General features: G+C 40.8%; 1 protein-coding gene and 1 long non-coding RNA gene across 5 annotated transcripts in view; one reads left to right on the top strand and one right to left on the bottom strand.

The window, feature by feature from the left end:
* Positions 1-17,360, top strand: part of atp2b3b (ATPase plasma membrane Ca2+ transporting 3b) — a 137,928-nt gene that overhangs the window by 43,264 nt on the left and 77,304 nt on the right. For all 4 annotated transcript variants that reach the window (XM_047347739.1, XM_047347489.1, XM_047347569.1 and 1 more), the window contains exons 9-14: positions 5,116-5,187; positions 5,297-5,439; positions 5,882-6,014; positions 10,857-10,966; positions 11,185-11,319; positions 12,128-12,234. In XM_047347739.1, the coding sequence (XP_047203695.1) occupies positions 5,116-5,187; positions 5,297-5,439; positions 5,882-6,014; positions 10,857-10,966; positions 11,185-11,319; positions 12,128-12,234 (700 nt within the window). The remainder of the gene's footprint in view (positions 1-5,115; positions 5,188-5,296; positions 5,440-5,881; positions 6,015-10,856; positions 10,967-11,184; positions 11,320-12,127; positions 12,235-17,360) is intronic.
* Positions 6,537-10,310, bottom strand: LOC124856933. The gene is made up of 3 exons (XR_007035459.1): positions 10,239-10,310; positions 9,991-10,153; positions 6,537-7,732 (listed from the first exon to the last, which is right to left on the bottom strand). It is a non-coding gene; the product is annotated as an uncharacterized LOC124856933 (long non-coding RNA).

The raw sequence follows: 17,360 nt of genomic DNA, 5'->3' as shown, positions 1-17,360 counted from the left end.
CTTTCCATGTGAAAGAATTGGCATTGACATATTCAATTTAATTCAGTTTATTTATATAGCGCCAATTCACAACACATGTCGTCTCAAGGCACTTCACAACAGTCAGGTACATACATTCCAATTAATCCTAACCATTGAACAGTGCAGTCAGAGTTAGTTATTTATTCAAATTGGATAAACACTTTTTCTGTCTAAGGAAACCCAACAAATTGCATCCAGTCAGTGACTTGCAGCATTCCCTTCTCCTGGATGAGCATGTAGAGACAGTTGACAGTCACTGGCGTTGACTTTGCAGCAATCCCTCATACTGAGCATGCAACCTCCAGCAGAACCAGGCTCAGTGTGAGCGGCCATCTGCCACGACCGACTGGGGGTTTGAGAGAACAGAGCAGAGACACAAAGAGAACAAAGAAGCACTGATCCAGGAGTACTTTCTATGGGAAGGAAAAGTAAATGTTAATGGATGTAGCTCCTTTAGTCGTTTCATCTAGAAAGAAAGAACAGATATAGTCTGTGCCAGTTTTCAAGGTTAGAGTCTGAAAGAGAGCACATACAGTTAGTTACAGTTAAGCTCAGTCAATCGCCATGTCTAGGAGAGAGAAAGGGTTAAACACTAAAAGACAGGGCCATGTGGATAATCGGTTGAGGGTGAGCATTACGTTGTTGCCAGCAGAAGCTTGGACGATGCTCCTCTCCAGAAAGGTGTCACAAGTAGACACAGAGCCAGGCCAGGTGTAGCTTCTAGGAAGAGAAAAGAGAGAACAAGGTTAAAAGCTGAAATAACAGAAAATAATGCAAAATTGGAGAGTAGTGTGAGAATGTAGCGAAGAGGGTGAAAGTGGTCATTATGTCCTCCAGCAGCATAAGCCTATAGCAGCATAACTACACAGAAAGTTTCAGTTCAGATTATTTAGTTAAACGGCGCTCATTTACAACAATGTTGTCTCAAGGAACCCCACAAAGGGTCTCACTGATGGTCATTGTTATACTAAAAACCACAATGATTGGGATACCTCTCTCTGTCAGACTGATTATAACCATTGGAAAAGAGAAGGGGTCATACAGGTAGCAGGAATGGAGGGTGTGTTTGCACCTCAACCATAACTGAGCCGGTTTAGGCTAAACCTGACTCCCCCTTACTCCATCCAACAGGGAGGGAGGAAGGTTCCCTCCCTGATAACCTAAGCCACTCTAACTATAAGCTTTATCAAAAAGTTTTAAGCCTAGCCTTAAAGTAGACAGGTTGTCTGCCTCACGGACCAAAACCGGGAGCTGGTTCCACAGGAGATGAGCCTGATAACTAAAGGATCTGCCTCCCATTCTACTTCTAGAGACTCTAGGAACCACCAGTAAACCTGCAGTCTGAGAACGAAGTGCTCTGTTAGGAACATATGGACCAATCACATCTCTGATGTATGATGGAGCTAGATCATTAAGGGATTTATATGTGAGGAGGAGAATTTTAAATTATATTCTGGATTTAACAGGGAGCCAATGAAGGGAAGCTAAAGTAGGAGAAATATGATCTCTCTTTATAATTTTCATCAGAACTCTTGCTGCAGCATTTTGAATCAACTGAAGGCTTTTAACTGCATTTGTGGACATCCTGATAGTAAAGAGTTACAATAGTCCAGCCTTGAAGTAACAAATGCATGGACTAGTTTTTCAGCATCGCTCCTGGATGGGATATTTCTAATTTTGGCAATGTTCCGGAGGTGAAAGAAGGAAATCCTAGAAACCTGTTTAATATGGGATTTAAATGACATGTCCTGGTCAAAAATAACACCAAGGTTTTTTACTTTATTACCAGAGGTCAATTTAATGCCATCCAGGTTAAGTGATTGACTAAGCAGTTTCTTTTTTAAAGACTCCGGTCCAAAGATGACAACTTCTGTCTTGTCTGAATTTAGAAGCAAAAAATGTAATGTCATCCAAGTTTTTATATCTTCAAGACATGCTTGTAGTCTATCTAACTGGTTGGGCTCATCAGGATTTATGGATTAATAAAGCTGAGTATCATCAGCGTAACAGTGAAAATGTATCCCATGCTGCCTGATAATTTGACCTATTGGAAGCATATATATAGTAAAGAGAATTGGCCCAGGTACTGAACCCTGTGGTACTCCACTATTAACCCTGTAGTTTAAAGATGATTTATCATTTACATGAACAAACTGGAATCTGTCAGACAAATAAGATTTAAACTTTCATACTGTTCCCCTGATCCCTACAGCATATTCCAGCCTTTTTAAGAGAATATTTTGGTCGACTGTAGCAGATGCAGCACTGAGATCTAACAGAACCAGGACAGACACAAGTCCATTATCTGAGGCTATAAGAATATCATTAGTGACTTTCAGCAGAGCTGTTTCAGTGCTATGATGAGCTCTGAAGCCTGACTGAAACTCTTCAAACAGGTCATTACTGTGTAAATGCTCACACATTTGATTTGCAACTATTTTGTCAAGAATTTTAGATAAGAATGGAAGATTGGATATAGGTCTGTAATTTTTCAAGTCATCTTGATCAAGTGAAGGTTTCTTAAGTAAAGGTTTAATTACAGCTACCTTAAAAGCCTGTGGTACATATCCATTTACTAAGGATAGATTAATCATATCTAGAATGGGGCTGGTAATCAGAGGGAACACTTCCTTAAATAATTTGGTTGGGATTGGGTCTAACATACAAGTTGAAGGTTTAGATTAAGCTAATATTTCTGAAAACTCAGGAAGCTTCGCAGGATCAAAACAGTCCAAACACAGATCAGGTTCTACAGTTACTTCCAATGTTGTCTCACTTGCTGAGGATGAAATAATCATCTTCGGGAGTATGTCAAAGATTTTCTTTTTAATAGAATCAATTTTATTTAAGAAGAATCCCATAAAGTCATTACTGCTAAGAGCTAAGGGAATATGTATTGTCCCATTAACTAGCATTATTGTCACTTTCTGTTTTTTGCTAACTTTATTTTATAATGTCTGAATTCCCAAAGCAATTGCTCTCATTCATGTATTTTAATGCATTTTCAATTTTTTTTTATTTTAAAATAAAAATAAATTCAGGTTGTCTTGAAATAATTTTTGTCACATTGGAATTAACCCACTATGATGTTCCTCTTTCAGTAGATTAGCTGACAAAATCTTCATGTCATGTAAAATAAAGATACACTATATAGCCAAAGGTATTGGGTCATACCATCAATTAGAGTGGAGGCTGCAGATCTGCTTTTCTCATCTAACTATTAACACACCCCAAAACCTTGTGGAAGATGTTTACAGAATAGGTATAGTTGCTGGCAATGGTGGTTCCATCAACAAATTGGACCTTATAGATTAAGATGTCATCAAAGTTCATGTACACGTAGAAGTAGACAGACAAATACTCTTGGCAGTATAGTGTAGCTCTGCAGCTCTGGAGTCTCCTTGCTCCATCTCCTGTCTATAAACAGACAAACAAAAAAACTGGGCAGGAACAATCTCCTCAGTGTAACCTGATAGTTTAAGGGTTGGAGCTTGAGCTTCAGTTCATATCCTTAAGTAGAAAACAAAGTCAAAGGCGGCATAATCAAGTTTAAAGAGAAGGGTCCCGCATAGGCCTAAATTAGCAATATAGGTCCTCAGAAAGCTGAACTGTGTCTCTGCTGCCCACACGCAGACACTCTCAGGAGACACTCCATGCAAGCTTTCAGAGAAAATATTGAGGCTCTTTCTTATTAAATGAAGTCCAAATACATTCTCCAATTAAAAACAGCATAATTCAGATCGGAGTCCTTCTCACAGACGGTTCCACAGGAAAAGAGCCTGACAACTAAACGATCTGCCTTCCATTTAACTTTTCTAGGACTCTAGGAACCACCAGTAAACCTGCAGTCTGGGAGCAAAGTGATGTATGGCAGCGGTCAAAGATAACACCAAGGTTCTTTACATTATAACTAGAGGCAGAGCTAATGCCATCCAGAGTTAATGACTGAGTTTGTTTTTTAGTTTGGTCCAAAAATCACAATGTTTGCCTAATCTGAGTTTAAAAACAGAATATTAAAAGCCATCTAGCCTTTATTTTCCAGACACCCCCTTCTGATCTGATTAGTCAAGGTGTATGGATAAACATAGCTAATTATTGGATATACAGTAATTAGCATGACAATGGAAATGTACCTCATGCTGTCTAATAATTTGAGCAAGTTTAATTTTTATATTAAAAAGGACTGGCCCAAGAACTGTTGACCCTGTGGAACTCAACTCTGGTGCGTGATGAAGATTTGTCATTAACATCAACATGAGCAAACTAGAATCTGCTTGTGCTCTCCTGCTGTGTTTTTCTATAATACTGGGGTAATTACCAGTGAAACAGATCATTTAAATGTTGTCACAGCATTGTTTGATAACAGTCTGCTGTAATGAAATGTTCTCTCAGGGGCAGATTCATCCATTAGATTAAACTCAAACTAAAATGGTCAGACTGGACAGCAGAACAACATCTAATCTCCAGCTGACAAATGTTTGAGAGTTTCTACCTGATTCTTAGAGCCGTAAAAAACGTTAATTTTAATCACCTCAAAGACAGAACATTAACATTTCTAGCAGTTATAGTGAATGTTGTATAAAGTTTTTTTTACATCTTGTCACATTTGAGACAGCATTTAAATTTTATAACTATTTTTTTTTAACTGTATCTTGTAAAAAATGAGGGATTGCAAAAGTGAAGATAACATTCTTTCTTCTCAAGGAAAACAGATACAAGACACAACTTCATCATTGAGACTGGTTTGAGACATAGCGCTTACTCAAGCACTGAAGTACTATTAGGAATATAAGACAGAACAATGCATTCTTTTCTCCATTTTATGTTTAAATAGTAAAGGAACATGTTCACATTGAGATATCATACAGCTCTATATTTGCTTGGAGTGCAGGAAGGGAACTTTAACTCGGGATGTTGTACGGTGGTTCAAGTGTCTTTATAGAACCTAAAGTGTTAAAATAAGATGAAAAAGATTTTAAACATTCTGTTGCAGCTGTGAAGCAGATTATATTATTTTCTATAATAGGATCACTCTAAGCAGTATGCCCTTGTTTACGTGCTGTGTTTGATATAATTTCTCCTTTCTCCCTGCAGGTTTGGTGATGTCAGCCATCACTGTCATCATTCTGGTGCTGTACTTTGTCATAAACACGTTTGTCGTTAAAGGTGTGTGTGTGTGTGAACCGTTTTACCAGAGCATTGCTGAATTTTGGCTACTGACTAACTTGATCAAAAAGCTTGTTTGACTAAAAACGCCTTTTGGTGTGTGTTTCAGGTGATACATGGTTACCAGAATGCACTCCAATATACGTCCAGTATTTTGTCAAGTTTTTCATAATTGGAGTCACTGTGCTGGTGGTGGCTGTCCCAGAAGGCTTACCTCTTGCTGTCACTATTTCTCTGGCCTACTCTGTGAAGGTATAGCCAGACCCAGTTAAACATAGTTAGCCAGTGCCTTAACTTTACAATGTGTGCAGACATTACCTGAAGTAGTCAATTTGATGTTTAAAAGTTCTTGTTTAAATCAAGTTTTTTTACATTTACCTTCTTACTGACTGGTGTCCTGTTAGTTTCCCAGTTAAAGAAATGTAGAGCAGGTTTTAAAGCCAACTTTTCATTCTCCACCATATTCAAACAACAATTCTGGCAGGACTGTATATTAGAATTGACGGTTTTTCCACCACTTTATGTAAATAGTGCTTATGGAAGTCTGTTTATGTTTCAAATAAAATAACTTTACCCTCTTTTCCTTTGTCTTTTCTCCGCATCTCTCTATGCCCTAACGAACAAACTCAATCCATCATCATTTACTGCCCCCTCTCATCCACCCTACTGTTCTCCCTTGATATCTCACAACCAGAAAATGATGAAGGACAACAACCTTGTACGGCATCTGGATGCATGTGAGACCATGGGCAATGCCACGGCCATCTGCTCTGACAAGACTGGCACACTCACCACCAACCGGATGACTGTGGTGCAAACTTACATAGGTAAGAAAAACAAATTGCACCTAAACATACATTAAACTATTAACAGATGTCTCCTGTTGCATTTAAACAATTATTTTGAAGCTCATTGTTTCTCTAAGGGTGGCTATGATTTATACAAATCTGTGTTCTTTGAGTTTATTTAATCTTTTTCTTTTACACAAAGTCCCCTCCAAACCTACTGACATTCCTGGTAAATATGTGTAAATAGCCTTAAAATAACTGCATCTTTTATTGCAGTACCAAAATCAAACACTAAATAATGCCTCATTGATCAACACCTCTGCTGTCACTACTTTGTACCCGTTTTTGCCAATAGGACACAACCTAATCTACTCTTATGACATTTCACAAGGTTGGAGCATAGAGAGAAGAGCAATCTTCAATCATTCCTCTTTGATGAGCTGTCTGGATCACCTGGAGTCTTCTTATTCACCCTTCTCTTCAGCTCAACTCACAGGTTTTCTATAAGATTTAGGATTGAGAACAAAGATGGCAACCAAAGACCGTTGATGTCCGCAAAAACATCTCTGTTTGGATTCAGCCAAATATGCAAGAAAACTATATGACAACCCATTAAAAAAAATTCTTGGCAGTGGAGCTCTGGATTTTTATTGAACCTTTATTATTTGAAAGAGTTTGTCATGTCAGGCACTATAACAGAAGATAAACAGGCCCACACCATCACAGAGCCACCACTATACTTAACAATGGCTGTGTATCACTTGCGGCAGAGTTCCACACTCCCACCAGTAAGAGGTTGAGTCGCCTTGTACTTGAATTTTGGTGCATGTACTCAGTTTTGTCACAGGGTAATGTTGATGCGTACCTAAGTGGCGTTTTTAGGGTCTTGAAACAGTGAGAGCTTTAACCTAGAACCATTTTTCCTCCTGTTCCCTCTAAAAATTGGCCTTTACATCAGTTTATTTATTTTGACCACTATATTTATTCTTCCTGCTACCTGCTGAGTGGGGCTCACCCCAGTCTCACTGAGGATAAATGATGTTGAGACTGGACAAATGGTTCCCAAATAGTGTTTTTCTTCTGCCTTTAGCAACCTGTGAAGCCCAGACCTTAAAGGGCTGTGCCTATTCTCGTAGTATCTGGGGTTACAGTATGTAACGAAATAGAACCCCATTCTATTTTTAACCCTTTAAGGCTGTCACTAGTGGGTTAAAGCTGAAGCAAAGTGTAGTATTTGCTTCACTGGATCCATCCGGACCACAAACATAAAACATCTGCTCGCAAAACAACTTCAAACTCGGCCTTCGGCATGCGTCAATACGCATTCAGAGGCCTGAACAGGGGGATAAATAATCTCATCAGGCCGGACGCTGAGATGACAAACTTGCTGCTGTGAACAGTGACGACCCAGCCTTACAAACTAACAGTCCAGAAAAGCAGGAGCAGAACATAACAGAAGAAAAAAACATCAGCAGCTGGATCATTTATAATGATGCAGCACAACGACCTGTGTGCGGCCAGAGCAGAGGGCATCTGCTCGCTACACGGGAAAACAGGCAGTGCCAGGCCAGCTATGGTTGTCACTAAGCCCACAGGAAGATCCGCTGTTAGGAACGGACAATTTCCCTCAAAGTCCATGGCTGAAAATGCTCCATTGTGGTTTTCCTCCAGTTCCCCTGATTCCACAGCCTCTGGATCGGGTCACTGTTCCTCCTGCACCCCATGCAGAAGCTGCAGTGTCAGCGGAACTGTGCGCTCTGCCAAAATAAAAATTATTTTAGATAATCAAATTTTACTTTATATTAAATATTCTTCTGTTTTTTTTGCTGTCGTATTGCTTAACAGAATAGAATTGATTAAAGCATCATTAAAGCTTAAAACAGCTACATGTTTCAGTGGGTAGGTTAGGTGGTAAAAATGATTTTTTCACTGAACTGAGATGAATATAGCCCTGGAAATAAAAAAAATTACTGTACAGCCTAATATTATATCACACATATTCTCAACAACAGTTTTATGAGAATAATCATTAGGTCTATATTGATACACGAACCGGTAGAATAATAATCTTTGGTGTTTTCATCGCCTGTTTAAATCTGATTTGTCAAATGTAATAGTTTCTTATTAAACTAAAGAAAAAATAGTCTTCTGTTTTGTTATGTTTATGAACAGTTTTTACAAAACTTCTGCTGACAAAACTAATTTTTTCCTTTATTTTTCATGTTAACATTGTCTTTAATAAAAGAAAAGTAAGTTCTGTATTTATTAAAAAACGGTTCAGTATGTTCTGGGTGTCTGGAGAGACGGTCGTTTCTGATCACATTTTATTCATAAAACGAGACAATGATCCTGACAGGCTGCCACAGGTCCTGATTATTTTTTGCTTGTATTATTTCAAAGATGTTCATGCGAACAGAGAAGGTCACTGCTATTATTTTCTTCTGCCTGTCTTTTTCTCCACATAGCGACCTGCCATCGGTGTGCACTGCATGGTGCTGTTGTAAATTGCAGCTGCCATTGGGACATGCATGGATGACAGACTAATAATGAATGTAACTATTTGCAGTTTTAGTGAGTGAATAACACTGCAGGACTGACTCATAAACATATTGACATCCATTCTTCTTAGAATTTGACAACTTTGCACTGAAATGCCAGGTAAACGTGTTAACTTGACAGGGGCGTTATTTTGCGCTTCTGATCTCATTGCGCTTGTAAGTATATCGCGCTGCGCATGTTTTTGCGGTGCTGTCCGGTTTCAAGAGCCTCTGTCTGTCTCTATGTGACATTGCGATCTCCGACAGTGACATTGCTAGAGATCGCCAGAGAGGGAAAGAGAGAAAGACATCTGTCACGGCTTCTCAGCACAATCTGCTCCAGCCTACGTGAATATCAGGCGGGACCAGATCATTGCCGGGCAGGGCCAAGTTGGGGGGGGCAGTAAGATAAGATTAAAAACATTTAAATTACAGGTTGGAATGTATAAAATAAGTAAAAATCCAAGGGGGGTGAATACTTTTGTAAGGCCCTGTATAGACAGATTCAAAGTCAAAAACATAGGTCACACATGTGTTCGCTGATGATACTCTCTTTATATATTTGTTTTAATCAAATAGCTTTGTTGTTGCTGTTATTAGTCTTGACTAGGTGTGGGGTCTGTTTGGTACCATGGCACACAGTTATCTGTGCATTATTGTTAATAATTCATATTTCTTCTGGCTATTTACAGTGGTACTTCAATTAGTTTACTGAACAAATAAGACAGAGAAAACCTTATGAACATGCATTGACTGAATCAGTTTGTTGCAATATTTTTGGTAACAGCAGGAACTCAAAAAGAGTTATTATTATTGTTATTATTAATCACCCTCCACTTTAGTAGGTACACTTTACGAGTACTGGGTTGGATCTCCTGTTGCCTTATTTCTTCATGTCATAGGTTTAATAAGGTGTTGGAAACTTTTCGCAGAGGTTCAGCTCCATATAGACATTAGTGAGAAGCAGTAAGTAGAGATTTGTCGGCTGCACATCCATGATGTGAATCTCCTTTCACCACATTCCAAAGGTCCTCAGTTGGATTGAGATCTGGTGACAGTGGAACCCAGTGAGTACAGTGAACGTACTGACATGTTAAAGAAACCAGTTTGATTAGGGCTTTGCGACATTATCCTGCTGGAAGTGACCATGTGAAGAGGAGCACACTGTGGCCTGGGATGATAATACTCAGGTATGAAACGATGCTCGGTTGGTACTAAGGGGACAAAAGTGTGCCAAGGAAATATCTCCCACACCATTACACCACTACCACCAGCATGAACCGTTAATATGGCAGGATATATCCATGCTTTCATGTTTTTTGCATCACCTTCTGGCCCTGCCATCTGAATGTTGTATTTGAAATTGAGACTCATCATACTAGGTTGTGATTTTCCAACCTGATACTGTCCAATTTTGGTGACACTGTTATACAACTTCCTGTTTTTACCTGGCATGATCTTCTGTTTCTGTAACCCACCTGCTTCAAGATGCTACTCTGCATACCTTGGTAGTAACGAGTGGTTATTTGAGCTGTTGTTGCCTTTCTATAAACTCAAACCCATATGCCGATTCTCCTCTGAACTTCACCACCACCAGCCTGAACCGTTGATACAAGGAAGATTGATCCATGCTGTGTCATGCTGTTGTCAGATCATATGTTTTCACAATCAGTTTTTGTTAGCCCAAAAATCTGTCAGTCTTAGAGGGGAATGTACCAGACCTTACCTCAGTTGCAGTAAAAGATGAATTTTCTTTAGCTGAATCTGGATGTAGCTGGGTTGTATGAACCCATTACCGACCAAACTGCAATTTGTAACTATGCAACTTTAAAAAAGGCAAATAAACAGTGGACATAATACAAACTAGCAACCAATGAATTACAATCACATAGTGACTAACAAACAAGAGAAGTGTGAAGAACTGTGAAGGGCTTTATTGAAATAACCCAAACTATTCACATATTGAGCATAAAGGTAATGGCACTTAATTAGTTCTAGTATTTTTGTCTTAAAATAATATTTTCAGATTAGAGTGCCCTCATGAGAGTTTCCATGAGAGTTTATGTGTTTATTTGGCTTTTTTAATTTGACCAATCTGGTAGTCTGATCCCTCAGCAGGTGCTGTTGTTATCCATGTGATCCTCCAAACAAAAATCTGCTGAAACCAACTTTGTTAGTTTGAACTGTAAGAATTTTTAAAATCAGGATTGCCCGGTATCCGAAGTGGTGTTCTGCTGTTGCAGCCTATCAGCTTCAGGGTTCATTGTGTTCTGTGTTTAGAGAGGGTATTCTGCATACCTTGGTAGTAACGAGTGGTTATTCGAGCTGCTATTGCCTTTTTCAGGCGATGTGCACCATCGTGTGATCCCAGACCCCGGACAGATCAATGCGCGGACACTGGATCTGTTAGTCAATGCTATCGCCATCAACAGCGCCTACACCTCCAAGATCTTAGTAAGTAACCCTCAGACAAAACTATTGTTTTCTAGGTGATTATTTTAGATCAACAACAAAGATAGAAACACATCTAAAAAAAAAAAATTTAAAAAACAACAAATATATATATATATATATATATATATATATACGGATGTTATATTTTCCTCTTCCGTCTCCTTCTCTCACTCTCTCCCTCTATGATCCCAATTTGCATCAAACCTGCTCTTCAACAGCCACCGGACGTGGAGGGGGGTCTAGCCAAGCAGGTGGGTAACAAAACAGAGTGCGGCCTGCTGGGATTTGTCTTAGACCTTCAGCAGGACTACGCCCCTGTAAGAGAGCAGATCCCTGAGGAGAAACTGTACAAGGTACGAAATCAGAAATTAAATTCAGCGTCAACATTTGGTTTTAGATAACAGAGGTGCAAGATACCCAGTAAATGGAAAAACAATACTTTGTAAGTTTTACTTTCTTTTTTCTTTTTATTTCAATTTTTCTCACCCAATTTTTAGTTACATGACTTTTAAATACTGTACTGTTTAAGTTACTGTTTTAGTGTTCATTATATATTATGTTCTCAATCTTTAAAACTTGTTCAGTTTCCTCATATTTTAGACACACCATGCTGAAATATCCAGAATTCTGAAAAAGACTGGAATTAAAATGCAAGAAAAACATTTAGCTTAAAGGTCTTTCAGGAAAATATATTTTTCTAAATTTGTGAACAGGTTTAACTCTCAACATTTTTGTCTAAAGTCTCATTCTGGTATTTTTAAATCAGTTTGTATTATGGCTACACGCTGTCAGGAACATGTCTGATCGTGATACTGTTGCTAAATGTTGCATCGATGATGTAGCTTATCCCACATTTACCAGGTTCTTTTCTTTCTTTTCATTCATCATAATGTCCCCGCCACTGTTTGTGAGGTTTAGCATCTCAGCCACCAAAAACATACATCCAGAGTGGGCATCAAAAGCAGTGAAACTCCTTTCAATAGGCCCAAATATGATGCACACATGGCACTTTAATATGTCCTACCTAATATTAGAGTCAAGTTGTCCTTTGCACATGTGACTGTACACACATGGATATGGACACATATGATAATTGCAATTATATATTGTTCAGCTTTAGTTTGTTTGCCTCTTTATCACACATATTCTTCTGTCTCTCAGGTGTACACATTTAACTCAGTGCGTAAATCTATGAGTACAGTGATCAAGTTACCTGATGGAACCTTCCGCCTCTACAGCAAAGGAGCTTCTGAGATAATGCTGAAGAAGTAAGTGGTGACTTCAATTCGAGTACTTTATTTTTTTTACAGCTTTATTAAACCTTCAGTAGTTTATTTGCTTTTTTATCAACCAAAACTGTCAAAAGTATTATTAAAACACAGCAAATCGGCAGTTCTATAACCACACAGCCAAACAGATGTTAACCATAGATCTGAAAAGTATTCTAACTATAGTTGGACAAACAATTATCATGAATTGCTTAGATAGTTGAAGTAGAACAAAACCAGAGGATGAAACAGACTCAGCACACAGGATAAGACGGTAAATGAGGTTTATTTCTACTGTAGACTTTGTTTAAGGAATCTTGAGCTGGAGTTGTCCAGAAGCCAGAGGAGGAGGAGGTAAACCCAGGAATCCAAGGAGAGAGAGAGAGAGAGTACTGGTGATGAGAATATTTACAGTGCTGTCCTTAGGAGGGAGTATTACCAGATGTTGGCAGGCAGGTAGGCAGATAGGCAGGTCGACAGGCAGACAGGCAGGCAGATGGATAGGCAGACAGACAGGAGTCCACATAATTGAGGTTATGTTCCAGCAAAGGTCTGTATCAGCAGCTACCTTAAGAAGCCCATGAGCTCATTAGGAGAATGCGTTGCAGCTGCAGACAATGAGCTGCCAGAACCAACCAGAAGGGGAGGAGCAGAGATCCTACAGTACCCTCCCCTCAACGATTGCCTCCAGGCAATCCAGAATGCTTTTCAGGATGGTGTTTGTAAAAGGACGTGATGAGAGCAGGGTCCAGGATGTGAGAACGGGGAACCCAGGTTCTCTCTTCAGGTCCATATCCTGCCCAATCCACAAGATATTGAAAACCACGCCCCCTACGCCAAACATCCAGGATACAATTGACCGTATATGCAGGGTGGTCATCAATGAGTCGAGCAGGAGGAGGGGGCTTGGTGGGAGGACTCAGGGGACTTTCCGAGACTGGCTTGATCTGGGAAACATGGAAAGTAGGGTGAATGTGCATGGAAGATGGTAGTTTGAGTCTCACCGCAGATGGGTTGATGATCCTCTCGATGAGAAAAGGGCCAATGAAACGGGGGGCCAACTTTCTAGAAGTATCTTTTAATTTAATATTCCTGGTGGAAAGCCAGACTCTCTGATTGATGTGGTAGACAGGTGCAGCAGAACGGTGACGGTTAGCGAACCTCTTATTTTGTTCCAGGGTGCATAGGAGGGTCCTCCTGGTCTGTTGCCAGATCCTACAACACCTGGAAACATAATGCTGAACAGAGGGGACCAGGATGTCAGATTCAACACTGGGAAACAGCGGGGGTAGATAGCCCAGTGAAGCCTCAAAGGGGGACAAACCAGTAGCAGAGGAAGTATGTGTGTTGTGAGCATATTCGATCCATGTGAGATGTTTGCACCAAGAAGAGGGGTTGTCATTTATTACGCACCTCAAGGCGACTTCAAGTTCCTGGTTGCATCTTTCTGTCTGTCCATTAGATGGGGGGTGGTATCCAGATGAAAGACTTACGGAGGCACCAAGAGCTTTGCAAAACTCCTTCCAAACTTGTGAGATGAACTGCGGGCCTTGGTCAGAAACAATGTCCAAAGGTATGCCATGGATGCGGAAAACGTGGAGAACCAGGAGTTGGGCAGTCTCCAATGCAGACGGAAGCTTGGGTAAAGGAACAAAATGGGCTGTTTTAGAGAATCTGTCAACAACAGTAAGGATGACTGTGTTACCGTCAGATGGCGGGAGACCAGTGATGAAATCAACTGAAATGTGGGACCAGGGGCGGCTAGGGGTGGGCAGAGGTTGAAGAAGACCAGCAGGGGGTTGATTAGTGTTCTTGTTTCGAGCACACGTGGGACAAGCTGCAACAAAATCTTTAATGTTGAGGTTCATAGTCGGCCACCAGAAATACCTTTTGGTAAATGTGATCATACGAGTCACCCCAGGATGACAAGTCAATTTATTGTTGTGCACCCAATCCAGAACTTTATTGACAACAGAGTTGGGAACGAACAGCTTGCCCACTGGGCCAGTACCTGGGTCAGGTTCGGACCTCTGTGCCTCCCTGATGTCCTTTTCAATGGCCCAGGTGAGGGCGCCCACAATACAATAATCCGGTAGGATGGAAGCTTCAGTCTTGAGTTGGTCAGAATGAGAGAACTGGCGAGAGAGAGCGTCAGGCTTAATGTTCTTGGAACCGGGTCTGTAGGAGATAGAAAAATGAAAACGAGCAAAAAACAAAGACCAACGGGCTTGTCTGGGGTTAAGTCTCTTGGCATTTTAAATGTAGGAGAGGTTCTTATGATAAGTCCAAATGAGAAAAGGGACTTCAGTACCCTCTAACCAATGCCGCCATTCTTCAAGCGCCAACTTGATGGCTAAAAGTTCACGGTTGCCCACATCATAATTTTGCTCTGCTGGAGACAAGCGACGAGAAAAATAGGCACATGGATGTACCTTATCATCCAGAGGAGACCGTTGAGAAAGAATAGCCCCTACTCCAATGTCAGAAGCATCAACCTCTACAATAAATTGTGCACATGGATCAGGATGGGTCAATATGGGTGCTGAAGAAAATAGAGTCTTTAATTCCCCAAATGCCCTTTCTGCCTCAGGAGTCCAATGGAATGTTTTCAGAGAGAAGGTGAGTTGAGTGAGAGGTGCAGTGACCTGACTGTAGTTCCTTATAAACCTCCTATAAAAATTTGCAAATCCCAAGAACCTTTGAAGTTGCCTGCGATCAGTTGGAGTAGGCCACTCTGCCACTGCCTTGGTTTTCTCGGGATCAGTTCTGTACCTGCCTGCCTCAAAAATAAAACCCAAAAAAGACACAGATGTGACACTGAATTCGCACTTTTCGGCTTTAACAAAGAGTTGGTTCTCAAAAAGCCTCTGGAGAACTGTTCTGACATGCTGGCGATGTTGTTCTACGTCTTGGGAAAAAATCAAAATGTCATCCAGATAAACGAAAACAAAGAGGTTGAGAAAGTCACGAAGAACATCATTAATAAGAGCCTGGAAAACAGCGGGTGCATTAGTCAACCCGAAAGGCATAACCAAATACTCAAAATGTCCTAGGGGGGTTTTGAAAGCTGTTTTCCACTCATCACCCTCTCGGATCCGGACCAAATGGTAAGCATTGCGCAGGTCGAGTTTAGTGAAGATCTTGGCAGAATGTAATTGTTCATGTATGGAATCAATAAGTGGTAGTGGGTATTTATTTTTAATAGTGATTTGATTCAATCTTCTATAATCAATACAGGGTCTTAATGTGCCGTCCTTCTTACCCACGAAGAAGAATCCGCGCCAACAGGGGAGGTAGACGGACGAATAATCCCAGATGCTAAAGAATCCTCAATGTACTCTTTCATGACCTTTCTCTCGGGTCCGGAGAAATTAAAGAGTCTGCTGGATGGTAGCGGAGCGCCTGGGAGGAGATCAATAGAGCAGTCATAGGGGCGATGCAGAGGTAAAGAAAGAGCCCCTTGTTTGCTAAACACAGGTGCGAGATTGTGGCATTCAGGTGGAACTTTGGACAGATCAACAGGCTCAGAAGGTTTGAGTTGTTTGATAGAGTGAGAGACAGCAGTTCTTAAGCAGTTCTGGAGACAGAGATTACTCCATCTCTCTACTCTGCCCTCCACCCAATTAATAGCAGGATTATGTTTCTGCAACCAGGGAAACCCCAAAACTAATTGTGGAGAGATGGAAGAGACAACAAAGAACTCACCCCATTCATGATGGTTACCAGAGGTGATGATGTGAAGCTGAGGCACTTTAAATCTCACTTGAGACATGGTTTGACCAGTGATGCCAGTGACAGAAAGGGAACGGTTGAGAGGCTGAGAGGGTATTTGAAGTTTATCAACCAGATCCGAGGAAATAAGATTCTGTTCAGCACCAGAATCAATAAAAGCATCAACAGGAAACTTCTCTTGGCCAACAATAATAGTGACCGGAAAACACAGACGAGAGACAGGGGAAGAATGGGATATGCTCATCAAAGTCCCCTGACCTATTGACGAGCCCTCTCTTTTCCCTTCTTGGGGCATCTTGTGATAAAATGTCCTCCTTGTCCACAATATAGGCAAAGACCACCCTCAAAGCGACGTTGTCGTTCCTCTGGGGAGAGTCGAGTGTGACCAATCTGCATCGGTTCCGGTTCCGCAGATCCCTCTGAAGAGGAAGTGGGTGCGTCGAGAAAAGTGGTTCGAGGCGCCAGAGAGTGCTGCCACTGTGAATTGTAGTTCCTTTCTGTTTGTCTCTCTCTTAGACGGTTGTCAATGCGGATCGATAGGTTTATTAATTCATCCAGTCTTTCGGGTTCATCTCTCAAAACCAACTGGTCCTTTACTTGATCTGCAAGGGAATTAACAAAAATACCCTTGAGTGCCGCTTCATCCCAACCCACCTCCTGCGCTGCCACCCGGAAGTCGATGGCAAACTCAGCCAACGCTCTCCTTCCCTGTTTGAGGGTATCTTCTTAGCCGCTGCCTCCTGCTGGAGTGATTGATCGAAGACTCTCTTGAAGTGACTGAAAAAAATGGCATAACTAAGAGACTCAACAGGGTTAGATGCCAAATAGGCGTGCGCCCAGCGCAGAGCAGATCCCTTTAGCGAGGTAACAATATAAGTAATCTTGGAGGCAGCAGTAGGGAAAAGGGAGGGGGAACGACTAAATGCTAATTCACACTGGAAAGAAAAACCACCAAAGTTATTAGGATTACCATCAAACAGTTCAGACGGACGCAAGTCAGGCTCTCGGATCCCAGAAGATAGAATTGTGGGTGGCTGAGGATTCTCTAAACGAGCTGGAGGATTGGAAGAGGCAGGTGAGAGTTTGGTTATGATTTCGCTTAAAGCATGAACCATACCACCAAGTTCTGTGAGATGAGAATCCGTAGTCCTTTGTTGTTGCAGTAGCTGTTGAAGCATGGTTTCAGTAGATTTTAGGCGTTCCTTTAAGGAAGTCTGTTCATCATCTGAATTGTTCTTCGACATGTTAGATGGCTGGAACATACTATCATGAATTGCTTAGATAGTCGAAGTAGAACAAAACCAGAGGATGAAACAGACTCAGCACACGGGGTAAGACGGTAAATGAGGTTTATTTCTACTGTAGACTTTGTTTAAGGAATCTTGAGTTGGAGT

This window comes from Girardinichthys multiradiatus, chromosome 1, assembly GCF_021462225.1.
Source record: "Girardinichthys multiradiatus isolate DD_20200921_A chromosome 1, DD_fGirMul_XY1, whole genome shotgun sequence".
In the NCBI taxonomy this organism is placed as follows: Eukaryota; Metazoa; Chordata; class Actinopteri; order Cyprinodontiformes; family Goodeidae; genus Girardinichthys; species Girardinichthys multiradiatus.
The sequence above is the reverse complement of the archived record's forward strand: the minus strand, read 5'-3'. Positions and strand labels throughout refer to the sequence as shown.